The sequence below is a fragment of the Bactrocera neohumeralis genome, chromosome 2 (assembly GCF_024586455.1).
Source record: "Bactrocera neohumeralis isolate Rockhampton chromosome 2, APGP_CSIRO_Bneo_wtdbg2-racon-allhic-juicebox.fasta_v2, whole genome shotgun sequence".
Classification (NCBI taxonomy): Eukaryota; Metazoa; Arthropoda; class Insecta; order Diptera; family Tephritidae; genus Bactrocera; species Bactrocera neohumeralis.
The window spans coordinates 27,009,257-27,029,807 of NC_065919.1; the positions used below are offsets into that span (position 1 = coordinate 27,009,257).

The 20,551-nt window shown below is 35.7% G+C and overlaps 3 protein-coding genes across 4 annotated transcripts in view; 1 reads left to right on the forward strand and 2 right to left on the reverse strand.

Annotated features, from left to right (window-relative positions):
- LOC126759545 (chromatin-remodeling ATPase INO80) overlaps positions 1-20,551 on the forward strand; it is an 88,516-nt gene that overhangs the window by 11,248 nt on the left and 56,717 nt on the right. The gene's annotated exons all lie outside the window — the stretch shown is intronic.
- LOC126759588 (putative serine protease K12H4.7) lies at positions 1,337-6,149 on the reverse strand. Its single transcript, XM_050474464.1, has 6 exons — positions 5,877-6,149; positions 5,619-5,800; positions 5,309-5,544; positions 5,007-5,238; positions 4,761-4,924; positions 1,337-1,826 (listed from the first exon to the last, which is right to left on the reverse strand). The coding sequence occupies exons 1-6, from the start codon at positions 6,147-6,149 to the stop codon at positions 1,423-1,425; spliced, it is 1,491 nt and encodes a 496-aa protein (XP_050330421.1). The 3' UTR covers positions 1,337-1,422.
- Positions 9,455-11,844, reverse strand: LOC126759598 (putative serine protease K12H4.7). Its single transcript, XM_050474476.1, has 7 exons — positions 11,549-11,844; positions 11,300-11,481; positions 10,982-11,217; positions 10,357-10,588; positions 10,109-10,275; positions 9,757-10,047; positions 9,455-9,695 (listed from the first exon to the last, which is right to left on the reverse strand). The coding sequence occupies exons 1-7, from the start codon at positions 11,771-11,773 to the stop codon at positions 9,562-9,564; spliced, it is 1,467 nt and encodes a 488-aa protein (XP_050330433.1). The 5' UTR covers positions 11,774-11,844; the 3' UTR covers positions 9,455-9,561.

Consider the following 20,551-nt stretch of genomic DNA (forward strand, 5'->3'; position numbering starts at 1 on the left):
ATTTCAGTTCTTGCTCTGTCGCAAGATCCTTTTGGCCCGAGGTCGATTTAGTGAGACCTTTGTCCTCAGTAAGGCAAGCCACTACCTAGTTGTCGGGTTTTAACAGGTCATTGCCATATCGGCGACCAAACTGATCCGAATGATCAAATCTAACCTCACTTAATCATTCGTTATGAATATTTGATGAACCGTGAAATATAAAAAAGAGATTTTGTATTATCCAATCTCGACTTAAGTATTTATAAATTCAATAGGTATCTTGTAAATACAAGGTTGACAGTGAAAACCGTCCATTTTGAGGTTCCCTACTTTTCTAAAGAAAAAAACAGAAACTTCAAATTTCTTGAGGAAAGAACATTCTTTGGTATTTTTTTTTTTTTGTAAAGATTATCCCTTTCAAATCGAAAAATTTGGCTCGAAAACTTCTTTTTGAAACTTTTCAAGAACCCATAAAGCGAGGCGACGTCGCTTGGGAAGGTCGAGCGTCTTCAGTTCTCGTTTCAGTTTAGATCTCGACGTAAAATGCGCCAAGTCGTTCTATACGTCAGTCCGAGTTGATGGCAGCGGCGCCAAATCGTCTGTAAACGGTCTACGGTCTTTGCAGCTACGGCTGCTATATTTTCTTCACTGCGTGCTGGACATGGTCTATTCGGTCGAATTTTATCCAATAATGAATGCTGGTTCTCAATATGGCTGATGGTATTGCGAATAAGTTGAGCGAAGCGCACGAAAAACATTCTTTACAGAAAATGAATTTTCGTAATCCTAAACAAAAATAACATGACAGCTTGACACGATTCACACGTTGTCAAAAAACATTGAAAAAGTCTATTTGACCGTTAAAAGCAAAGAGGACAGTGAGAATTATCAAAATCGGTTGACTATAACATGTATATGTACAGGGTTTGTCCGGAAAGTCATAAGACTGATTTTCTTTCGCCGCGAATTCGGAGCGTGCGCCCACCGTGGCTGATTGGTCAGTTGTCAGTTGCAGTGATGAAAATGCAGTTTGTTAGAGTAGAGGTACGCGATTAAATTCTGTGTGAAACTCGGTAAATCTGCATATCTACTGGTCAGAAAATGAATTTTCGTAATTCCTTTTTGGAGGGCTAAACAAAAATAACATTTTGAACAAGTATTCAATTTGTTAAATTTATCAAAATCTGTGGTCAAGTCCTATTACTTTTCGAAAATGTAGATATCCTGCAAATTGTTATGATAAACTTTTTCCGAATTTTTTTCAATCCATTTATATTTAAAAATTTTCCTATCAATGAAAATACGAAATCAATAACAATAATCCATTTATATTTCACTCTATCAAGCGAATCAAATCAGAAAGTCAAAATATTGTCACAATAATGTTTCAGAATTAAATATGTGTTATTGCTATTGATTGCCGTTTGGCATTCGTAGGCATTTCTACGCGTCGGCCAACCATTGACCCACCAACTCGGCTAGCTTCTCCTTTGAGGCACGCATCTCTGCTGTGTCGGCGCTGCTAATCGAACTGAAATCGGTGCAATGCGATGCTTGTGGTAAGATGGTGGCGCCATACTCGGCTGTATGGCCGACGGCACTCCATGGGTCGAGTTCGCCGTGTGTCTGATAAATATTTGTCACATCCGGTGCATAGCCGCCGAAATCCACATTGGTCTGCGCAACTTTGGCGTTGATATTTTCGTTGGTGTATTCATCGCCGAACACGTCTTTGCACAGTGTGGTCGAGAGTAGTGGGGGGAATTTGGTGCCGAAGGGTTGCTCAAGTGAAGTGGACGATTGATACCAACCGTATTCATTGCAGGTCTGATAGTACCAGGGACGGCCTGAGGGGCAAATAGTAGAAGTGCGATATTGATATGATATTTTAAAATTTATTTTATATAGAGTCATATATTATTTCAATTGATCTGAAGCTTTGGAAATCACTCTTCTAGATTCTCATTTATGTAAAATTAATATAATTGACTTATTTTTGTCAACAAATTTAGTTATTTTGTTTATAGTAATATTTAAAATAAAATAAAAAAATGTATTTTTTATTAATTATATATTTATAAAAATACTTTATGGAAAGTCTCAGTCAGTTTGATTTAACTGAATATACTAATATGCTGAGATTTCTTGGAAAAAATTAAATTTTGTTTTGAATTGTAATTACAGTCTAACAAATAGAGTTTTATTTTGATTATAATAGTTTTATTTTATTTAGCTTTAATATCCCTTATTTCTTTAATATTAATATTAAATCTTGTATAATTTTATTTAATCCGAAATTATTATTAAAATAATTTAATGCCGTCTGCTTTACTTTTTTAAACCAATGTTTGCTCTTAGTTATAATTGAATTCAAGTGGTTATTTTTTACTAATAATATATATAATAATTTTTTCTTTTATTATTTTTTTGTAATTTTATTAATTTTTTTTTTAATTTATTAACTAATTTTTATTATTTTATTTCTTAATATTATTATTTTTTATGTTTCAATTTATAATTTCTGTTTTGTTTTATTTTATTATAATTATGTTTTAAATTAATTTTTTTTTATTTATTGAAATTTTTTTTTATTAATTTTATTATTTTTTTAATTTTATTTTCTCAATTTTTTGTTTTAATTTAATTTTAATTTGAATATTAATATTTTTTATTAATTCATTTATGTCTTTTTAAATTTTTCTATTTTATTTTTTTATCTTTTTTTAATTTTTTTTATAAATTTATCTTATTTTGTAATTTTTTTTTATTTTTTTAATTACTTACATTTTTTACTTTTATTTTTTTTTATTGTTTTATTTTTTAATTTATTTTTTTTGTTTTCTTTTTAATTTTTGTTTCTATTTTTTTAATTAATTTTTTAAGTTATTTTTTTTTATTTTTTTTAATTTCTTATATTTACTTTTTCTATGTTATATTAGTTTACTATAATTTAAATTTGTTCGTACATTTTTATTAATTTATTATGAATAAAATCAGTTAAGCAGTTTAATTTCATGATTTTTGGTTGTATATCAAATTTATTATTTTTATTTTGAAAATACATATTTTATAATGTTGTTTATTTTTTTATTTTTAAATGAATTTAATTTTATTTTGAGTGGTTCAAGTACCTAGTATACTTTCTAATTTTACGGTTTTTATAAGATTAAAAAAATACTTTAATTTAATTTCGACATTTTTTATTTTTATTGCTTAATTAATTTAACGTATCTCATTTAACTAATTATTATATTAATTTCACCATTACAATTTTTATTTTAATTAATAATTTTTATATTTTGTTTTAATAAATTTAATTATTGCTTAAATTTGTATCATTAGTAATTTTTTGATTCATTGAAATTAATATACTTTGATTAATTTACCAAATTAATTAAAATTTCGGACATAATTAGTTAGATTTTTGAAAAGTATTCAATAAAAATAATTGAAAATTTTGATTCATTAAAATTAATATAATTTTATTAAATTGCCAGATCAATTAATTAAATAATTTTCATTAAAATTAATATAATTTCGTAAAATTATTGAATCAATTAGCATAAGACAACGTGATTAAAATTTAACAACATAATTAATTAAAAGAAATTAAAAGAAATTTAATTAATTTATTAAAATAAAAAATTTATTGAAATTATTATTAATTGAATTAGTTATTTTATTAAAAGCTTAATTAAAATAAAATTATTAGCCTAATTAAAACGGATATAAAAAATTAAAATTTCATTAATGTTTAAATGTTTTATTTTATTTTCATTAATTTTTAAATAATTATCTGATTTTCATTAATTGTTTAATAATTTTCTGATTTTCATTATTTATTTTTTTATAGTTTTACTATTTAATTTTATTAATCATTTAAATTAAAAAAAATATATTGAAAAAAGAAGAAAAATAAATTAAAAATTAACTTAATTAAAACGGATATAAAAAATTAAAATTTCACTAATTGTTAAATAATTTTTTTATTTTCACTAATTTTTAAATTATATTTTTATTTTCACTAATTTTTAAATAATTTTCTGATTTTCGCTAATTTTTTAATAATTTTCTGATTTTCATTATTTATTTTTTTGTATTTTTTCTTTTTAATTTTATTAATTATTTAAATTCAAAAGAAAATTGGAAAGACGAAGAAAAATAAATTGAAAATTAACTTAATTAAAACAGATACAAAAAATTAAAATTTCAATTGTTTTTGAATAATTTTTTTTTCATTAATTTTTAAATAATTTTTTATTTTCACTAATTTTTAAATAATTTTCTGATTTTCATTAATTATTATTTTTTATTATTATTATTTTTTATTATTTATTTAATTTTATTAATTAATTATTTATTTTCATTATTATTTTTTTTCGTTTTCATTTATAAATTGCAAATAAAGTTAATTAAATAATTAAAAATGTATTATTTTATTTACTATTTTTTATATTTTGACTTAATTAAAACGCATATTAAAAATTGACTTAATTAATAATATATTAAATATATAAAATATATATTAAATAATTACCTTTAGTTTTATTTAATACTCTTTTTTTAATATTATTTATAAATTTTTTTTGAATTTTTCCATTTTGTAATTTAGTGTATATTATGCAATTAAATTATGAATTAATTATTTAATTTATATTATGCTGCATATTTTTTTATTATTATTTTGTATTATTTCCATCTGTGAGATTACCTCTTTATCAACAACTTTGTTTAAAATATCTCTTCATATTTAATATGAATAATTATTCATGTGTACTCACTTGCTCCTTGTGCATAAGTGGAGTCCATGTAATAGGTCAGCGTGTCCTTATAGCTGAGGTCAACACAGCCTGAGCCGACATATAACAAAAGAAATTTCGCTATGGCTACCACATCATCCTCCTGAGCAAGCAAATAGTCACAAAGAACCGGCACATCGTCGTCGCTAGAAACAATGATTATGATCTTAAACACAATAACAATTTTCATAATGCTCCTCCCCCATATAAATGACCCACTCAACCTACGTCTGGTATTGTACGATTCCAGAGAAGAGATTCGATATGCTTGAAAATAGCGTCCACACATCCAAATCGTTATGTTCGTCGAAATTGTTGCAAATCTTCATCATGGCCTTTACCTCGGCAGCGCGACCATCCTGTATCATGGTCTCCAAAGTTTTTGTGCCATTCTGCACACGATTGTAGCACTGCTCGCTACCCAATTCGCGTAGTGCCCGACCGACGACCTCTTTGTACTCTATATGGTTAAGCAAATATTTTTGTTTTATATCAAAATTCATTGCTTGGCAATTTGTTGCATTGAATACCTTTGAAGTCTACCTGAGCCAAAAGTGGCGCGCTCGAAGCCCAGCCACCGGTTAAGAGCTCTGGATACAGGCGCTTGAACCACACAACCATGGTCGCTGCATATGAGCCGCCAGCCATTATGACCTTTGAATTCGCCAAACCCGGATAGTTCTCACGTTGATATGTAATGAAGTGTGCCAAATCGGCGAGCGCCTGCTTGACGTGCAAATACTTCAAGTTATCGACCGTGATGTCACTAAAGAGATTACCAAAGTCCGATGTTTTTGTTTTTGCATAAAAGTGATATATGTATAGAGCGCTGTCACTCACCTTGTTGGACGACTTGTGCCGTAGTAACGGTGCTCAGTATAGAAAAGTATGCCGTTATGCTCCTTTGCCATGTCGACAAAGTGACCACGTGTTATGGAGCCCGATGATATGGTCCATTCGCCGCCGACGTAAATGAATATCGGTCCACCCTCCGTAAAGTATTCATCGTTCTCCATATAACGCTACACAAAGGGAGAGAAGAAATCTCCATAATTAAATATTCTGAACAAGCACGTTTTCATTTCATCAATTCTTTACCATTTGCCATGTCTTTTCGTTGGTCTCATCGAAATGATCCAATTTCTGTTCGATCGTGTTGGTGCTCAAGGCTCGAGGGCTAGCTTCGCGGTTGAGCGCCCCACCTACGGGCGGCTCACGTTGCAAATATTTTAAACTTTGCACATAAAGGCTGCCCTTGGAACCGGTCGCATTGAAGAAGTCCGCTCGCAGTTTATCCAAATTGAATTTGGCCGTGGCCGTGGACGCGCACAGCGCGAAAACCAACACTAAAACTATTTGTAGCGACCTCATTTTGTCAAATGACCGCCCCTGACTAATAATCCAGCTATAAATACCTTCGGTTATCGATGTGTCCACCATTACGATTATACTTTGTATTTCCTCGTAAGCATTTCGGTAACTTTATTGCCCCCACTCTGATAAGAGGGGGCTGATTATTCTTGTGCTTAACTATTTTTTATGGCCAGCAGTTATCGTTTTCAGGTAACATTGTTGTTCCCCCCGGTAATACCCGAATTAATATATATTTGAATTATCATTTCTGGATTATGTAAAAGAAAAAAATTATGTGTTTTAACGATACTAATGGTTTATTCTGTCTTTAATACATACCGGTGTCAGCTGATAAGTAAAACTTCGGGTGATTGTACCATGATATTAAAGGCTGGTTGGTCGTCGGAAATTGTAAATAAATTCCAAAATATTTAATTATTCATCAATATTTATTTTGTCGTCTTCAAAGTTAAAGTTTGTAATACACTCATGCCAACAATTTTTCCAGTCCTCGAAACACTTTTCATAAGCACTTTTTGGTATGGCCTTCAGCTCCTTCAGCGAATTTGGTTTTATCTCTTCGATCGACAGAAAACGGGTTTCTCGAAGCGATAATTTCAATTTGGGGAACAAGAAAAATCACACGGAACCAAATCTGGTATATCTGCGTTTTTTGGTCACAATACTGGCTCGATGCTTTGGTGCATTATCATCGTGTAAAATCCATGAATTGTTTTTCCACAATTCCGTCCCTTTTCTACGGATGTTCTCACGCAAACGCCTCAATACGACCGTATATCGAAAAAAAAAACAATAGATGTGGGATCGGAATTCGCACGATCAAGCCTGTCCAAAGAGACTTGTTTACGATACTCTTTTTGAAAAAATCAGCTTTATTGGGACGAGTCGAGCAAGAACACATCTCATACCTAAAATATCCACCAAAATCATTCAAACGGACTCGCGAGGGATGTCGAGCTCTCTTGCCCTCTCTCCAATACTTGCCAGACGATTTTCAAACACCATATCATTCACTTTTTAATATTTGATAATTGTACATATATTAGGTATGGAGTCTAAGGGACCAATTTTAGCTATTTTTGGCAATACCACATACAATTTTGGCCGATATATGCGGTATAAAGTAAATCGGAAGCTCAAAAATCTTTGTATTAGGTATACGACGGCGAAGAGACGCCTTCATCCGATACAATTCATTTTTGACATACAGGCATACTGTGCTCCGAATTTCAATAACATGCCTCACAGACCGATAAAATGTTCGCTGTAGGAACTCGGGTCCACATGTAGTCCGATTGTGACAATTCTTAGTCATAAGGGGGCTTACTTTAAGCGTGGTTGTAGTCCGATTTTTCGCACTAAAATATAAGAATCTAAAGTTAACATTGCGAACGACATTTACTCGATATCGGTTGAGTAGGTCCTGAGATATGTGTTTCTCTAAATGTGGGTGGTGCCACTAATATCGTCTTATTTTGACCGAGGCTTCAAGAAAACCCTCTTGTATCATCTCTTGTGTAAAATTAAATGTCTCTGACGTATTTATTTGATTTATTGTGCCTGCAGTCGTTTTTAAGAGAATTGTTATATTTGGAGTGGGCAGGGTTATCATCCGATTTCATCCATTTTCATAATGCTTGTATTTGGTCTAAACGAATTTGGTTACTATAACTTGAATGGTTTGGGAGATATGTACATTAAACCTTTGAGAGGGCGGGGCCAAGCCCATTTTTTAAAAAAATTTTACCTACGTGTTTCTCGCTACGTTCATCTCCTGTGTCAAATTATAGTTCTATATCCTAATTTAGTGCTTAGTAATGACACTTTATAAGTTTTCAGTTAATGGCATCTTCTGGGCGTGGCAGTGGTCCGACAACGCCCATCTACGCTCTCGTCCCCCATTATTTTTTTGCCAAGGAACACTTGTACCAATTTTCATTACTATATCTCAATTTTACTCCAGTTACAGCTTGCACGTGCAAAGGGACGTCACATCGACAGTTACACGGGCTTCAGCTTGTGTTATCATTCTGATCATTTACATACATACATATATAAAGAGTGATCCATTTCGAGGTTCCCTACTTTTGTAAAGAAAAAGCACAGAAACTTCAAATTTAATGGAGAATATTCATTATTATTTGAAAAACCCTAATTTGGCACTTGTTTTTCAAAGATTATCTCTTTAAAATGTTGGCCGCGACTACGTCTCAGTTGGTCCATCCGCTGAGTCCAATTTTCGATCGAATCGATGCGCACAATGCATAGACTTTAGATTTTACATATCCCCACAATAAAAGGTCTAACGGTGTGATATCACACGATCTTGGTGGTTAATCGACCGGCCCAAAACGTGAAATTATCTGCTCACCGAAGTGTTCTCTCAATAAATCCATTGATTGATGCGATGTGTGGGAAGTGGCACCGTCTTGTTGAAATCAAATGTCACCGAGATCACGAGCTTCAATTTCAGGCATCAAATATCTAATAAAACGTTTCAAGAGCACATAGAGCGAAGCGATGTCGCTTGGGAAGGTCGAACGGTTTCAGCTTTTGTACAAGCTGTATTTTGTACGCTTTCCATTTAAGATCTCGATGGAAAATGCGCTAAGTCGTTCCATACGTCAATCCGGTTTGCAGCGAGCGGCGCAGAATCGACTTTTCACGGTCTTCGCGTATTCTCAGCTATGGCTGCTATATTTGGTCTATTCGGTCGAATAATGAATGCTGGGTCTCAAGATGGGTGATGGTGTTTCGAATAGTACGCTCAGCAGGCCTATTATGTTGACCATAAGTGGAGTGAAACGCGCGAAACACATTCTTTACGGAATGTGAATTTTCGCAATAAAGTTGAACGATTTGTAACTGTTGTTCAGTGGTAAGTGACTTGACAGCTTGACACGACTCACGCGTGGTCTTTCAAAAAAATGCTATTGAAAAAAGTACCTCGACTTGGTCCACCCATTAGGTTTAAGCAAGATCTCTATCAGAGTTATTTTTGGCAGAGATTGCCAGCTGCTATAGTCAAGCACTAGATGAGATAAAGGCACACTACAGATTGAAGAAGTCTAAGAAAGCTGTCAGTTTCTAAGGAGACTTATGAAATTCAATATATTCCTTAGATTTTAGTGTATAAATTAATTTTTCCGTGCGAAGCAAAAATTTCTACTAAAATACGATTAAAATATTACTCCTGTAGAAGTTGAACCAGTGGCTATGTACTTATCGTAAAAGTAGTGTCGATATATTCGAATACACCTATAGAGTTATCATAGTCATAAATTAAAAAAAAAAAGTCTGAATTTCATTGTATTAAATTTTATTGACACACGTCGCCTTCGTATTACGACAATCAGTCCATTAACTAACAATGTTTTCAAAATACCGCAATTAATTACGTAATTAGAAATTAGTAAGCTCCGTTAGCCACGCTATCGCTGCCGAGCCATTCGCGCACCAACTGGGCGAATTTTTCCTTTGACGCACGCATTTCGGCGCTGTCATTGTCGCTGAGCGCGCCAAAGTCTTTGCAATGCGCGTAGACTGGGAGGAAAAAGCAAAAATATGTATTATTATTCCAAAATAAATAAATAATTTTACTTACGCGGTACAATCGTGGCCTCGGTCGCATTCTGTATGCCCATTGCGCGCCACGGATCCAGTTGGCCGTGTGTGAAGTAAACATTCTCGACATTAGGTTCCAATCCACCGAAGAGTTCATTGGTGGCCGCCACCTGGCTGACTACGTATTCGATGGAGAAGCGTTCGCCATAGATATCCTCGCACATTTGCAAGTAGAGATACACAGGGAACTTGGTGCCGAAAGGTTGTTGGCTAGAAGCGGACGTCTGATACCAACCGAACTCATTGCAGGTCTGATAAATCCACTGACGCACTGGAAGCAAACCCATTGCCATTAAAATTAAGTTTGAAAAAAGTTGTCTTGCACCATTTACTTATGTTATTATCGAAGGTGGAGTCCATCATGCTGGCTATAATGGCTTTATAGGTTAGTTGATTGCAAGAAGCGCTACCGAATTGCGTTAGTAAATACCCAGCAACGCCGCTGATGTCAGTTTCACCCTCCATGATTTTACTGCAGACACGCTCGATTTGACCAGTGCTAGGTGGGGTAGAAAGAGAGCGAAAATTTGCAATATTATTATATTTCTTTAGCTATTCCTCTTGTCATTTCGGCACTCACTTGTGTGTCTGCACAACACCTGCAAAGATGTCGGAAATCTCGCTGAACAAGGTCCACAAATCTAAATCGTTGTACTCATCGAAGGCATCGCAAAGTTTGAGTATTGATTTCACTTCGGCACCGCGCTTGTTAGCGAACAGGCTCTCCATTTCGGCAATACCATTTTCAATTCGGTTATAGCAGGCTTCGCCACCGACTAAGCGTATGGACTGGCCGGTAACCTCCTTATATTCTATGGCAAAAAAAAAAATAATTGAAAGACTGATAGATAAAACCTTAAAAAGTCAACGGTCTTTAAGAGCATTTAACGGTGCGCCTTCAAAACGAGTGCTTTTAAAACAGATTGCTCTGATAGAATAGTTACAGGGAGTGCTAAATCTAGTCGGCTAAAGCATCTGCACCAAATTAATCGGAAACTGTTTCCTTTTCAGCCGCTTACGATTTTACTCTCCGGATTTATTTGGTAACTAATTGTAAAACAGTTCCAAAAAGAGCTCGTTTAAGAAAACATGTGATTATTGGCGAACGCTGAGAAAACCAATCCTTTAGCCCAGACCACACACGCTTTTCTGACTTATATCACCAACCGATTTTTAAATGCTATTCTTCGATCCGGTTCACTTACCGAAAAAATTGACCTTAGCAAAGAGTGGCGCACTCGAAGCCCAAGCACCTGTCGCCAATTCAGGATACAATTTCTTGAACCATGTCACCATTGTAGCCGAATAGGAGCCACCGGCTAGTATAACCTTCGCATTGCTGGCGCCAGGTATGGTTGCACGCATATGCTCAATGAAATGCGCCAAATCTGCCAAAGCTTGGCGTACGTCCAGGTATCTGATGTTCTCATTGTCCATATTGCTGAAAAGAGTAAATCGAAATTTCGGTAAATACACGTCTTCCATTCCTTATCATTACATGTATTTAATAGCCAACGACCCACCTTGTCGGCCAGCTTTTGCCATAGTAACGGTGTTCGGTGTAGAAAAGATAACCATTATGCTCTTTGGCTACGTTGTAGAAATGTCCGCCGGTGACATAACCAGTAGAGATTTCCCATTCACCGCCGACAAATATGAAGAAGGGACTGCCCTCTTGGTAGAATTCATCATTAGATATGTAGCGCTGTAGAATGACAAGAAAAATATGCATAAGAATTTCAACCCATACATCACTAACTATGCTCCCACACCATTTGCCATGTGCGCGTTTCGCTTTCATTGAAATTATCCAATTTTTGTTCGATCTCCAAGTACTCTATATTGGCGCGACTCTGTGACTCCGGTTCAGGTGGTGGCGGTTCCTGATGCAGCTGTCTAAAGGTACGCTCGAAAATTGTTTCATCCTTAGTGGCGGTGACGGCGCTGACCAAGGCAAACGCCGCAACCAAGAGTGTAAATCCTCGTGTCCAACTCATGGCTTCTTTTCTTGTCTGCCTTCCGCCGTTGTCGATATACGACTACTAAAGTGCTAGTTTTACTTCTTCGAGCATGTACTTAGATTAACACTGGTAACGGTATATTATTTATGGCCTACATTACATCTTATCACCATATTGTGCCGATTTTGTTTTACGTATTTCCCATGCTGAAGTGCCTTGCTAATCGCTTTCATGTGGCGTTTTAGCCCACTATTTCAGCTGGAAGCAACGTCTAGCGTATTTAAAGTCTCATTTAGCCTAGTATGTTTGCATTTAGTGTGGCCTTTATTCGTAATTTATTTCACATTAATTAATCTAGCCACTTCAGTCATATCATACTAGACTTACACTTACAGGGTGATTCCTATGACTGTGTCTTTTTCTAATGTATTTCATTTTCCTCGACAATATTGAGGCATTTCGTACAAGTCCAAACATGTTTTTTGAAGATTTCTGGATGGATCCAACAGATATCTCCCTTGATATTTCTCAAAACTTAGCGGATTGTTCGTTCTTCACGTCAATACAGCATAATCAATCAAATCTTGATTTCAAACTGTACAGAACTTAACGTGAAAAAGATCTTTTGTAGTGTGGCATTCTGCGGTATTTGAATCTCGTCCTGTCTCTATAGAATAATTGTGTCCAAGTTACCAATCTCTAACTTCGTATCTGATTTTCGCACAAGTTAGGCCGCATCTATTTCCCCAGATAAGTCAGAAAGCCTATTGATTTATAAGCCTTGTAGTGGTGAGTCAGTTGAGGCTAGTTAGTAAATAATACAGGGTGTCTGTAAAAAAAGTCGATGTTTCCTGGTTTCATTGTGGTTATTATAGCGCCAGAAAAGATTTCTTAAATAGTTTGGAGAATGCTGTCGTGTAGGCAGTCCTTGAACGGAGAACAATTCAGTATAGTTCTGGTTACGTAGACCCGATTGTCGTGGTACCGGTTTCTGAATTGAGTCTCACACATTCGGCTAGGTCAGCCACGTTGTATGTTAGTTTGTGTGCACCATAGAACGACGAGGACCCGGTATGTTATCCACTAAAATATCAATCTTTGTGGAAATGCTCGTTCTTTGCTTAATTTCGACCTTTTGCTTACTAAAAATCACTTATCGTCCACACTTATTTCTCGAGCTGAATACTTCTTCATTTCAAGCGATTTTATCACAAAGTTATGCTATATTCGGTTTTTAAACAATTTAACACTTCATAAATTCAAGTTCAGTCCTTATCTCATGGTTATTAACCATACGCACCAAACTGTTGGAGTTTATTCAACATATTAGTTGTAATCTATTGTTTTTTGTTATCACTTTTCTATAAGATATACAGCTTAATAAGGGGTAGCGCTATCAGTACTCAATACGTGATTATAAGTGGTTCCACATGCTTACTAACTAACTAACTAATCATGTTCTGTTTATATCAATTAGGTTATCTAAACAGTAATATATTGCGCTATTAGCTCCGATACTAGCAATTGTGAATCTTTACGTATACTAGTAGCCGGTATCTAACGAGTGATCCAAGCAGACTTACTTTTTTCAATGGCCTTTTTTTGACAGATCACACGTGAATCGTGTCAGGGTTTCATTTTTGTGTTGTAGGCATTTCATCATGGAACGTACGCCTTAAAAACGTATACAAATTGTGTTTCGCGCGCTTCGCTCAACTTATGGTCAACACATTCGGCGTATTCGCAACACCATCACCCATATTCAGACCCAGCATTCATTATTGGATATTATTCGATCGAACTGACCATGTCCAGTGTGCAATGAAGAAAATATAGCAGCCGTGGGTGAGAGTGTAGACGAAGACCGTGGAGTGTCGATTCGTCGCCGTCCCCAGCAACTCGGCCTGACGTAAGAAGTGACTTGGAGTATTTTACGTCGGGATCTGGAAGTGAAAGCGTACAAAATACAAAACTGAAGCCCTTCGACCTTACCAAGCGACATCGCCTCGCTCTAAGGGATCTTGAATTTTTCACAGACCCGACGTTTTCGAGCCAAATTTGCAGCATTTGGGACGAAGAGCAACCTGTAGAGATTCAAGAGCTGCCATTTCATCCAGAAAAAACAACGGTTTGGTGTGGATTGTGGGCCGGTGGAAGCATCGGTCCATATTTCTTATATTGTGTTTACATTTTTACAATAGTTTCATAATCTTTTCGCAATAACCACTCCCTGTTTCTTTTATTATTTGAAGTGAGATCGGAATGACTTTACCTATTGTAAGGTTAGCATGCTAATCAAACTTAATCATAACATCCACCAAAAATATGAATGAGATACTCCTGGAAAATTGCTAATAAATCAAATTGTGTTCTCTTTTTTCGATTACAACAGAGATTGAGAGTGTTGTGAACTCTACGGTGTTCATATTAATTGAACCTCCCCTGATATTCTAGGAAACTATATTATGATAACTAAAAACACTAAGAACTCAAACTATATTAAGTTTTAAGAAAATGTTGGGCTTCGGTTGAGAATTAGTGTTTCTAAAATCTATAGTGACATTTTCTAACGGTACTTCAGCAAGAAAATCATAATGACTTTAACAATGCGAACAATAGTTTTTCTTGAAACTCGATCCTTGACACCAAATGTGATTTTCCAAAGATTAAAAAAATTGTACTATGTTAGATATCACCTTGAGAACTATACATATAAATATGCATTTTATTTTAAAAAGTAAATATTTTTCGATATTCTCAAATCTCTTCTGAGATACAGCTGACTAAAGGGTTAAAAGGTTAAGATATTAACTTATTTATAGGACTGAAATATTGTAGATGATCGTTGTGGGAAAAAATGAGCAAATCTTCGCTTGCATTGCTTTCTGTCATAAATTTGCATTTTTGTGAACAGAATTGATTAGGATACCATTCTGAATGGAAGTCTGCGTAATGCGCTGAATAATAATATAGTCTCTAATGCACTCTTCGGTACTTCAAATGCGCCCGCTTTATGTGAATCCCAAGCAAACGAAGAACACGTGTTTAAGCATGCAAAACACGGCTTGCAATGCGAATGAAAATCAAAACTACCGAATTGGGGCGTCTTCCAACTAATTATTCGTGTAACAGATAATAAAGGAAAATTATAATTTCTGAGGAAATGCAGCCAGATATAAAGAGCAACAGGAAGCGCAGTGAATGAACGAAAGAAGGAAATTCCTCCAAGATCACATTGAACGTTTATTGAATATTAAAATATTATTGAATCATTACAACCCTTTAAAGATTTCACTCACACAAGCACAAACACACACACACACACAAGTGCGTACGCCGTTTGCCAGCCACTTGGCTGCTATGAAGCGGAAGTAATGCTACTACAAAGTGCCGGAGTACTTACAACTCGCATGAAGTGAGGGATTAAGCGAATTTTCAAAAGGACTGCTGCAAGGAAGTAGATACATATGCATAACTACTTATAATATACTTGTATTTATGTACATACCTACACATATATTGTTTGGTACGCTGCAGTCATTTCATATTTTTCTACTTACTCCATTTCCGCTTCCTTTTTCTCTCTACTATCGCATTCATGATTTGCTAGTCTTGAAATTTGTGTCTTCAACGTGGTTTGGATATTATTTTTTTATCCTAACTTGCAGCTCCTGTATAATTCCGATGTTTTGAGAAGTTTGAATTTTCAACTCAAAATTATATATTGATAGATACAAGTAGATTTAACGAGGGCTACTGCCAGTTGGATAGAGGCACCTTTGCTATAGGGTTTCGGGGCATTCTAGGTGCATTTTCTTAAATCGTTAGTCATTTTTCATACAGGGTCCGGCACTCGAAGTGTTAACTTCAGACCGTTCGCGCGGCTGTCGCACTGGAATCAGCTGTTTATAAATTTGCTGAATGACAGTTCGGAGTATTGTTCACAAGTGTACAAAAGCGTTTTGCCAAAAGTGAATAGTGTGATTGCTTTATATTTAGCTGGAAAATCCCAGCCATCAATTGTTCGTGAGTCAAACACCTTAATGTGAATGAAGACTTTTTTATCGCACCATCACTCGTTACAATGATACTGGTAGCATCGCAAAACGCCATGGAGGTGGTCATCAAAAGACTGCAACGTCACGTGAGGTGTTTCGGAAAGTGAAGAAGCGACTTGAGCGAAATGACAAAGTGCCAATCAAATGGCTAAAGAACTGAAAATATCCGACCGCAGCATCCGACGCATATTGAAAAATGAGCTCAAGGTTAAGCCTTACAAGTTCCAAAAGGCCCATGATCTCACACCGAAGCAGCAACAAGTAAGACTTGAGAGAGCGAAGCAGTTGCTTCGCTTGACCGAAAGCGGTCAAATTCCGAACATTTTGTTTTCTGACGAAAAAATTTTTCCGATTCGTAAACTCTCAAAACAATAGGGTTTACTTGGCCGGCCGTTCATACGAGAATCTAAGTCGGTTGGCCACCACTAGGCAGCACCCGCCACAAGTAATGGTTTGGGCCGCTGTAACCGCAGATGGGCGCTCTCCAATCGTTTTCATCGAGACTGGCGTCAAAGTAATTGCGACATACATATTATCGGAAAAGCGTTTTGGAGGCTGCTTTGAAGCCGTGGGCAAACAAACATTTCGGTCACAAACCATGGACGTTTCAACAAGACACAGCACCGTTTCGTTTTTTGACCGCCTCAAGGCCATAGTTAAGGCAAAAGGTGGTCATATCGAGCAAAAGTGAACTGGTCCTGAATTTATGATTATTTTCGCACATCTTGTACTTTAAAATAAATGAAAATATTTTTCCAAACCGAATTTATGGCTTTTTTAATTGGTTACACTTGCCGGGCCCTGTATAGCGATTGTCGTCAACGTATAGTTCCATTTCCGTGGCATTTTTGTAGACTTTCAGATGTATTAGATATTATCAAAATCAGAGATTTTACTTTGTTTGTTACTCCGGGCCAAGCCAGTTTAAACCGCTGCCTGTCGAACTGGGCTATGCTGATGTTTCGGAACTACATTAGTTGGAAATAGTGAAAGTATTTTGTCTCCTCAGTTTGAGTTATTGGTCAGCATGTTGTGTTTTGCTGCTGGCACCCTAGTAAACCAACGACATTGCTATATGCTTATGGTACTATACTCTCTTAGTACACTTTGAATCGCAGTATGCGCGACTCATCTTTTATCTGTTCAAGTTTTATCGGAGTAAATGTAACCAAAATATATTTAAAGTTATTTTTACTTATTTCGAAAAGAACAAGATGAGATACGAATTTAATTGCAGCGCTCCGATCTTCCCTCTGTTGATACGAGAGATAACTTAAAATTTACAGTTTGAAATGGCCGAAATCGATCCAAAAATAATTCCATCAGATTCTTTAAAATCACAATATATAAATGAATCACCATATAAAATATCGGAATGAAATTTGCATAAATAACGCCCTCAGGTTATGGAACCTAAAAATGGTCGAAATTGCACTTAAATCACATTTATTTTATTTTTAGTTGTTAAGTATTAGTACATACCAAATATTAGGCCCAATTACATTTTGTTGATTTAATACGGGAAATATCGTGGCTCGATGCTATGGTGCATTATCATCGTGTAAAATCCATGTATTGTTTTTCCACAATTCCGGCCGTTTTCGACGGATGTTTCACCGCAAACGCCTCAATACTGCCAAATAGAGCTCCTTACTAAACGTCAGTCCCTCTGGAGCAAATGAATGATGCACCAATCCACGAATATCGAAGAAAACAATGAGCATCACCTTGATTTTTTAGCGGCTTTGGCTTGGTTTTTTTTGGTTTCGGCTCGTTTTTTCCCCTCCATTCCGATGAATGTTGGCGTGTTTGCATGTCGAACTCAAAAACTCATGTCTCATCGGCAGTTATAATGCTCTCCATGAATGTGGGATCGGAATTCGCACGATCAAGCATGTCCAAAGAGACCAGCCCTATCGGGACGAGTCAATTAAGAACGCGTTGTTTCATACCCAAAATATCCATCAAAATCATTCGAAAGGACTACCGAGAGATGTCGAGCTCTCTTGCCATGTCAAGCACACTTGCCTAATGATTTGCAATCCACATTTCCTTCAATCTTTTTCCAGTATTTTCAAACATCTCTAGACGATCGTTGAAGGCTTTGTACTGATAGGCTTGTGTTTTCGATAAAAGTGAAACACCGTAAGTCTTCTCCAATATTCACAACGATTTCGCAGGCAGTGCATTTGGTTAGAAATACGAAATTAGAGAACAATTGTGTTTTCAATATTTTTATCCATTGTAAAAATGCAACTCAATACTGAGGTGTACCGTTTTAAGCAGCTGCTGTAAACAAACTAGTTGACAGATCGCGCTCATATTCGGCATAGTAATTAATGACAGTTTTACCAACTTAGAAAAATACATTTTTTCGAAATATCATTTACTCAGAGAACTTAAATTACAAAATCCGGTTACAGATATGTACTTCATGATCTACTTCATATAACTTTTTCGTTATTCTAGTTCTTATAGACCGAAGATATCGGAGATGTGTAAATATTTTCTCAAACATACCTTCGCTTAATGCCGAAATATCTTAATTCAACTTAAAATTTTTAACTACCCAAAATGTTCATAGAATTATATCTATACAATATTCCACAAATAACTGTGAATTTTTTGCTGGAGGAGCATTCTTCCTAAAAATAGGTTTAAAATATTAAACTTTGTATGTAAAAGTTCAAAACTTGCTAAAGTAAACATAAGCTATTTTAACAAAATTCCACAGTACTCGTAAAACCACTTAATCGCTCGTTTCGCATTGTAATTAGTAATTTTATCCTTAGCGCCTTCGATTTTCCAAAAACAGTTTTATCATCCAAATCTCTCATTAATATGCTGGCAACGTTTCGGAATATTGAGCTCCCTTTTTTATCTGTTTTTTTTTTTTCAATTTGTTGTTTTTTGGTGATAAAAATCGCTAGCAATCAGAGCTGCCTCAAAAGTACATACAGTTTAACTTGTATGTGTGTTTATCATCATTTACTACTTCCTGATTCGTTTGAAGTGACCGCTCTAAAACTTCTTAAAATAAATACGATTCACTTCCTTCCTGCCTCCCCAGCACTTCTCTCATTTGAATTCCCAACAACATCGGCGTACATTCCAGCACACTTTGTCACATAAATTGAATTTGTATGTATGTATGCCTGTGAAAACACATGTTTATCCACACAATCAACTAATATTTACTTCACGCTTTGTCTCGCCGGCTAGCCGCCCCCTAACGCAGGCTCACAGGCTCCTTGCGCCTTGCCGCCTGCATGCGAGCGTTTCGGCTGCAAAGATTGCACTCTGCCTGGGCTGGCAGTGGTTTTGCCATTGACATTGATAAATTATTCCGCAAGTGTTCATGCATAAATCACAAGCGGCTTGCATTACCAACAGCAGTGGCCAGTGCCAGCTGGAGCCGAATCCACTGGCAGCTCATCCAGCCGTTGAGTAAACTCTCTGGCGTTAGAAGTGCCAATTGTGGCGTCTACGGAGCTTACATTACTTGCAAATATGTATGTATGTAATGTTGTTGCAATAATTTCACATTTCTTTGCCATTTCCACACATTTAATTTGTGTTTTTTATTTCTCTTTCAAACTGTCTGCATTTGTAAGTGGTGGCATTTGTTGGCATTAGTTGCTGCTAATTGACAATGGATTCAGCGGAAATTCGCTTTTATTTACTCGCGCGCACTTTATATTGTCTCCGAGTTATGCGAAAGGACATCAATCCCGTTGCTTTTGTTGTAACTCCTTCGTAGTTAACTTTGCAAGGCGGCTCGTTGTCTCCAATAAAGACAGGAGAGAGTGTGAGCGCAAATGCCGCTATTAATTACTGTAATTTTAATGATATTGTGAGTCAATGTTTTATATTTATTGTCAGAAAATACATACCTACCTCGTGCTTGAGCGAACAAAAGTCCGCACTTCTTTTGGAATCTATTTTCCGATAGAAGAATTGATGACTATTTCATACACTCGAGACCTTAACTTCTTTTACATTTGTCCAATCGAAATGTCGAAGTTATATTTAGAATATTGAAAAAACCTTCGACATGGATGTAAACATATCTTAATTCCAGTTAGTTACTTTGAATTCTTTCAAATTAATATTATCATTAAATATTTGTTTAAGTTCTAATAAATCAGAACAAGAGGTAATATCAACAGAAGGATTTATTTGTATCCAATCTGAGTTTCTTAATCATAGGTTAGTTTAGATAATAGGCTTATTTTCGCGAGGTGAGGTCACGAATAATCCCACTTGGACAGCTAGAGACGCCTAAGACGGCTAAGAAGACCAGCCACAAATTTCTTGCCGGTTCTATAATATCTACTCCGGCCGATTCGCCAAATTCACAGAAAGTACGGAAAGAGTGATGCTTCAACCATACCTCCGAGGAAACCTGGACAATGGAGGAGAAAGTGTCTGAATGTTTCCCACTCGCCTTCCTTCATGCAACTTTGACAAGTCGTGTCGTTCAAAATCTTTATCCTTATCGCGTGAGTGTCAATGAAACAGTCGCCAGTTGGAAAACCCATGTGAACATAGCTAAGAGCTGGTAGTTCCAAGGAACTTTTATGTTCCACTCTTTCCAGCGTTTGAGTACACGAATACGTAGGTGCTCGTTCCCATCCTGACATGATTTGGGTAAGGATGTCCTTTCCTGCAAGCTCATCGGCTTTACATTTTTCGACAATTCCGCTGTACAATACATGTCTGAGGTGTAATATGGAAGTAGCTTGTTGTTAACAAC